The following is a 7,283-nucleotide window of genomic DNA, read 5'->3' as shown; positions in this document are numbered from 1 at the left end:
CATGTATGAATCTCAGAGACACAATGTTGAGTGAAAGAAGCAAATCACAGGAGCATATATACATACAAACAGATTCCATTTATTTAGAGGTTCAAAAACAGGAAAAACTAAACAATATGTTGTTTAGGAATGCATTTAGTTAGTAAAACTGTAGAGAAAAACGGCAATGATTACTCCAAATTTCAGGATAGTAGTTATATCTGATGGGGGAGAGACTGGGGAAGAAGGGAAATCGTGATCACAGAGGGACACACAGAGGACTTTAAGATACTGGAAGTAAATATTCAATTTTTTAAACATGGGTACTGAGTACATAGATATTCATTCCTTAAAATTATTTCTTAAATTACATATATATGTTTGATACATTCTTCTGTGTATATTTCACCATTTTAGAAAAGGAAAAATATCAGTGCCCAGAACTGAACACACAACTCTAGCTAATCCATCATACTAGAAGACAATCGCCTCTCTCATTTGGAATACTTTGCCTCTGTTTATTGTTGAACCGAGGTGTTCATTTGTACCTGCTAAATTTTCTTTTATTCTATGTGGCCATTCTTTTCACTTGTCCTTCCAACCAGCCAAGCGCTCCCCAGAGCCAGATCATCTTCCAGGAGAACTGGTAAACAAAGTTTCTGAGCTAGCCAGGCTGAGGTCCAAATTGCAGCAGGCAGCTGCAGCAGCTCTTCTGAAAGCCCACCTTAAAGCAGCTTCCTTAACATGCGTGCTTTCTGCCCTGCTTTCCCTGAGATCATCTGTTTATAGCCTCAGCCGAAAATCTTCCTTATGAGAAACCTTAGTGAATGTCTTATCAAGGAAGACAATGCCTCACATTAAATCATGTTGATAAGTTGATGGGAGAGAACGTTCTCACCCAAGAAGATTGTTATTTCCTGAAGGGATAAAACCCCACCAGGGAAAACACCTGTGGTACTTATAGGTAGGGCTGGTCTACCAAAGCTGATAACATAGTTCTGACCAGAGGAGGAAGGCAGAGTGCATTTATTCATTCCTGAAAGCTTTGTGGGTAGGTGTGCATGTTTCACATCTTAAAGAGTCACAGTCCCTGAGCTGGACAGAGGTGCCAACCCTGAAGAATCTCTCCAGAATCCAAGTTGCTGAATCTTCCCTGCTGCCTACAGAGGCTCCAAACCACCACTTGACAATGGGAAACTGGGTGGTTAACCATTGGTTCTCAGTTTTGTTTCTGGTAAGTGATGTTTCACTTTCTAATAATTATTCTTAGAGTAAGGAGATGTTCTGTTTGTTAATATTTGTGAAGCTACTTGAAAGGGAAAGATTCCATGCCAATATTGAGCTCATCAAGGCCAGTTATCAGCTGAAAGGTCCAACTCTAGGATTACATATATATGTTTTATATACTTTTCTGTGTATGATATATTTCAGCATTTTAGAAAAGGAAAAATAGTCCAACTCCAGAAACTGATTGGTAAAGAGACAAAAATATAAACCACAAGTATTTGGAATTTCAATCTGTTTTCATTCTTTGTCTTCTCTTTTTCTCTTCCATTTCACTTCTAACTTGTGCCATGGAGCATTCATTTCTCTCCATTCTTCTTATATTGCTCACATCAAGAAATAATAAAATTGAATGTTTGAGATAGAAGTGATCTTAGAGATTATGGTCCAGTGCTGTCCACAAGAAATATAATGTAACGTCACATATGTAATTTTAAAATTGTCTAATACCTAGACAATTGAAAAAGGTAAGAAATAAGTGAAATTAATGTCCAGTAATATATCTTGTTTAACCCAATATATCAAAAAGTTATCCTTTCAACCTGTAATCAATATGAAAATATTAATGAGATAATTTATATTCTTTTATTTTTACTAAGTCTTTGAAATCCGGTGTGTATTTTATACTTACAGCACATCTCAATTAAAACTAGGCATATTTCATGTGCTTAGTAGCCGCATGTGCTTAGTGGCTACAGCTTTGTGTAGTGCAGAACCAAACCAACTCTTTGATTTTATAAGGGAAAATAAGACCTAGACGTCACACAGTGAATTGATTGCAGAGCCATCACTCAAATCTAGCTCCCCAGGGTTCAAGCCAGAATGCCTTTACCACACCACATATGCACAATCCCCTTCTAAAGCACTCTCTAACTGAACTCTAGTTTCAGTTCTGCTATTAATTAAGTGACCTTGATCAAATTATTTATCCTCTCTAGCCTTCAGGTCACCTGTGTGTGTATGTGTGTGGGGGGGAGGGGATTAATGAAAACTAGATTAGATATAAGTGTGTTTCTAGCTCTAAAATCCTCTGCATTTTTTATCCCTCTCTTAGGTTTTGCTTGGAGAGTTCATCACCCCTGGTGGTGATGATGATGTAACTAGCTTTGATTTTCCACCTTGCACCAATCCCACTGGCAGGCTCAGACTTCTTGTTATCTCTGACATACACTCCTTTGAACTAGTTTTTTAATGAAAAATAAATTACCCCCAAAATATTTTTACTCTTCCTGCCAGGTCTTCTACTCTTTCTTTTCCATTCACAGTGGACGAAATTATAGTCAAGGTGGGGAATGGAATTCCTTACTCTCAGATGTCACTGTATTTCATCATTCATCCTATCTACAGTTGATGATGGGCTGACACAGAGGTCTTTGCCTCTGTGTCCCTCTCAGATTCTGAAATATTTCTGCTCCCTCTAAATAAGCTTCTCTCCTTTGTCTTCTGAACTCTTGAAGTATCTGTGGCTTTCACCTCTCTTTTTCCATTAAGGTCAAATGATCTCTGGAAGACACACAACTCTGGAAAGGGTGTGTGGGCAAAGAATGCAGGAAGAAATTGATTGGTAAAGCCAGTCTGGTGAGGACACAGGCAGAATTTATTGAGCTTCTACTATGCACCAAGCATTGTATTTATCACTTCACATACATTATTTCATGTTAAGCCTCACAGCATTGCTGTGGGGTAGATATAGTTATTGTCCTCATTTTATAGGTGAAGAAATTGTGGTTCAGAAAAGTTAAATCACAGATCTAAGATTACAGAGCTAGAAAGTGGTGGAGCTAGAATTTGAGCCCAAGGAGTTTGACTCCAATATCACACTTTGAATCACTATGTTATGATGCCAGAGGTGTGTGAGTGGTCCAGATCTAGGGAGTCTGAATGGGCCATGTTCTAGGCTAAAGGCCCTCTACCTGTGGGGCTGAGATGGTTCTGGACCATCCTGGGGCCATGGATATATATCAGAGGCATCCCAGTGCGCTAGAGTCCTGATCAATTACAGACTAGCACCTTCAAGCTTGGGCTAAAGCCCACCTGGTTGTTCTGTAAGGCAATGGGCGGTAGGTTCCAAATTTCCCCCTTTGCCAATGTATAGACAGATCTTGGGACAGACAAGAGAAGTCTTAAGAGCTCAAATGAGTCCAAAGCAATGATAGGTTAGTTTGAAAAAAGAATCACAATCTAAAAACAGGAAAGTGTATGTCAGGAAAGTGTATTTAAAGAGGCAGGCCCATCTGGAATGGTTTAGTCCCTTCAGATGGGTATTGTCACAGATGTTAAATTTATTTTCTACTTCTTTAGAAATGCATTTATTCACGTATTGCCATCTTTTAGGTGCAATTGTTTGAATGCTCCAATCCAGAAGTTGGCAAATGTTTTCTGTAAAGAGCTAGGTAGTACATATTTTAGGCTTTGCAGTCCATATGTTCTCTGTCACAACTACTCAACACTTTCATTGAATCACAAGAGCAGTTATAAACAATACAGAAATAAGTAGGTGTGGCTAAGTTACAATATCACTGTATTTATAGATACTGAAATTTGAATTTCAAATAATTTTCACATGTCATGAAATATATTATTCTTTTGATTTTTTCCAACCATTTAAAAATGTGAAAACAACAAAATATAAAAACCATTCTTAGCTTGTAGGCTGTACAAAATGGATGGTGAGATAGATTTGGTCTATGAGCCTTGATTTGCTGACCCTGGTCATTAGCATCTAATGCATGTCTTGAAGTCCTAAATGACTCTGAGAGTAAGTTGACTCATTTAAAATGAAAACAGATATGGGAATTCCCTGACTGTCCAGTGGTTAGGACTCTGCACTTCCACTGCAGGGGACATGGGTTCCATCCCTGGTCGGGGAACTAAGATCCCACATGCTGCGCGGCACACCCACCACCCCCAAAATGAAAACAGATACACACAAAATAGCCAAATGGTAACACTATTTTCTACCCCTTATCTACTCTTTCCCGTACCCAAATTTCACTTTATCCCTTGCTTAATTTTTCTTCCTCTAGGCTGCTTGGTTGGGGCTGAATGTTTTCCTGTTTGTGCATGCCTTCCTGTCATTTGAGAAGGCTACAAGTACTACTACACAAGACAAATCCTGGGGGTGAGTATCACAGTTGTGATGTGGGGAATCTCTGTTTTTTCTTATCTCTGACACTGGCTTCTTTGAGACCCAATGCCCTCATTTCGCCTAGAGTTAGAGTTGCCAGAAAAAAAATACAGGATGCCCAGGTAAATTTGAATTCCAGAAAAGTAAATATTTTGGGGGGGGCTATAAGTTATTCCACATATTGCATGAGACAGGGACATATTAGAAAATTATTCATTTTTTAAAAATCTGAAGTTCAAATTTAGCTGGGCATCTGTATTCTTGTTCATTAAATCTGAAAGCCCTATCCAGGGCACACTCCCCAGACCCAATAATGAAAATACACAGTAAAGAAATATTGAGCAATTTTCAAACTGGTTTCCACAGAAATTCAGGTATCCCTACAGGGTGTGAGGGGAAGGCTAACTGGGCAGTGTCTCTACTTCAACCAAAGCAGCCTTTATCTGTCTTATGGATTCCTGCTTATGATTTTAAGAAAGAGTTTGGTTGAAAACAAATAAATGAACAAGTTGAAAACCACCACTGTGGACTGATCTCACAGAAAAATACCTATCAAACAAGAGGAATACTTGGGGTGGGGGGTTTTGTGAAGTGGGTGGTGTTGCCAAATTCAAGGCGTGTAGAAAGGTGGGGTCAGGTCAGAGTAACAGGTTGGAGAAGGCTGGGGAAGGAGCAGATCAAGGACAGAAGAGGAAGGGTGGGGGTGGGTATGGCACATTGGTGTATGGAGGTTCCTTAAAAACTAAAAATAGAGCTACCATATGACCCAGCAATCCCACTACCAGGCATATACCCTGAGAAAACCACAATTCAAAAAGACTCATGTACCACAATGTTCATTGCAGCTCTATTTACAATAGCCAGGACATGGAAGCAACCTAGGTGTCCATTGACAGGTGAATGGATAAAGAAGATGTGGCACATATACAATGGACTATTACTCGGCCATAAAAAATAATGAAATAATGCCATTTGCAGCAACATGGATGGACCTACAGCTTATCATACTAAGTGAAGTAAGTCAGAAAAAGAAAGACAAATACCGTATGCTAACACATATATATGGAATCTAGAAAAAAAGGTTCTGAAGAACCTACAGCTCGGTGCTTTGTGACCACCTAGAGGGGTGGGATAGGGAGGGTGGGAGGGAGACACAAGAGGGAGGGGATATGGGGATATATGTATACGTATAGCTGATTCACTTTGTTATAAAGCAGAAACTAACACAATATTGTAAAGCAATTATACTCCAATTAAAAAAAAAAAGTTCATCCCATACAGATAGCCTCCACAGAATATGGAGCTGTGAAATTGTAGTCCTATGTTCTTCAATTCACTTGTCAATTTTAGCTTTAAGGAACCTCTGTGACTCAAATAAGCAAGCAGTGGGAACCAATGTGGAAATGCAGGATCTTTGAGATGAGCAGAGAAAATTTACTCAGAAATAGAACAGGCCGTCTCTACCAAAAACAGTTGGAGTGTGACTCAGCAGAGGGAGAAAACACAGGTCATGTGGAAGAGTCAGAAATGGCAAACAGTAGGGCAGCTCATGTTCATTTCACTGCCTGACATTGTAAGCCATTATGGATGGTAGGCAGATCTTGACCTGGCTTATTAAACCAATGTCACATTGTCCCAGGTTTAGGTTGTATGGAAAAATAGTTTTTGTGCCGAAAAGATAATTAGAAAAAGGCCAAGAAATTGTTAACTCTATCTCATGTTCTTTTAGCAAGTCACTGACAGGCACACATGTAAGGCTGACCAGTCAGCTGAAGTGAACAAAAATTGCCTGGCTGCTGCCACCGCCTCACTGCTGCTGTGAAATTGTCACACTCCATAGTCTGCAATCCCAAGGAGCTGACTCAGAGACCAGTTGTACAGCTGAGGAGAGAAGTCGGAATTAGCTACCACAGAGTTGAACATATTCTGTCTAGCCTATACCTAATCAAGCCTATTTCTGGGCTCAATACTTCTTTGAAGCACTGATTCCTTGTCTCCTTTTCTAGCAGCTTCTACTGTTGGATCAGATTGATCTTGATGTATGCTGCCTGGCCACCCAAGGAAATCAGTTTGAAATTTTGTTCTTAGAAGTTCTCCCTTCTCAAATCTCTACCTAAGTTTAAAATTTTTGCTCTGAGGGGTTCATTCGTTTTGCCTGTTTTATTCAATTATTAAAGAGATCTTAAATATAAATGGTTATTTTTTTATTGTTTTTAGTACATGCTTATAATTGCAACATTAGAAAATATAGAAAAGAGCAAAAATTGTTACCGTCTGTAATTATAACTCAAAATATCTAAGCTTTATTTAAAGTGCAAATAAAATATATATGATCTTCAAGATTGTTTTACAAGTGACAAACTAAAGTCATAATTGAGTGTATTAAGCAAAAATCCTCATAAAGTATTACATTCATAGAATTTATTTGTTAACATTAAATCTTGTTCTCTTTCATATTGCTAAATATATAGTCAAACATTTCCAAACCACTGTCATGAGGATTTCTCAATTCAATATTAAGTTCAGCAAATTTTCTGTCATTTGTAAACAGAGATTTTGGACTGATTGTCCAGGTCCCAGGCAAGTGGACTTGGCCCATGCTCACCTGCAAGATGAGGAGATGAAGCAGCTAATGGTTTCTTCTCTCCTCTGTTCTAGTCGGCATTGGCCTGGACCCGAGCCTCTGCTTGCAGCTTGCATTTTAACAGCATGCTGATCCTGCTCCCCGTGTGTCGAAATGTGCTGTCCTTCCTGAGAGGCACCTGCTCACTGAGTCCCAGCCAATTGTAGGTCAACTTTCACATTAAAGACAAAATACTCTTTTTTTTTTTCTTTTTTTTTTGCGGTACGCGGGTCTCTCACTGTTGTGGCCTCTCCCGCTGCGGGGCACAGG

At 39.2% G+C, this 7,283-nt stretch overlaps 1 protein-coding gene across 1 annotated transcript in view; it reads left to right on the top strand.

The window, feature by feature from the left end:
* The first annotated feature begins 366 nt into the window (after positions 1-366).
* The window catches only part of NOX1 (NADPH oxidase 1), a 27,468-nt gene continuing 20,551 nt past the window's right edge, over positions 367-7,283 (top strand). Inside the window, 4 exon segments of the mRNA XM_028482357.2 lie at positions 367-1,213; positions 4,290-4,350; positions 4,353-4,384; positions 7,049-7,176. Coding sequence (XP_028338158.1) covers positions 1,169-1,213; positions 4,290-4,350; positions 4,353-4,384; positions 7,049-7,176 — 266 coding nt within the window. The 5' untranslated portion in view covers positions 367-1,168.

Source organism: Physeter macrocephalus, chromosome 21 (assembly GCF_002837175.3).
Source record: "Physeter macrocephalus isolate SW-GA chromosome 21, ASM283717v5, whole genome shotgun sequence".
Classification (NCBI taxonomy): Eukaryota; Metazoa; Chordata; class Mammalia; order Artiodactyla; family Physeteridae; genus Physeter; species Physeter macrocephalus.
This window is presented reverse-complemented; position numbering and strand designations above follow the sequence as displayed.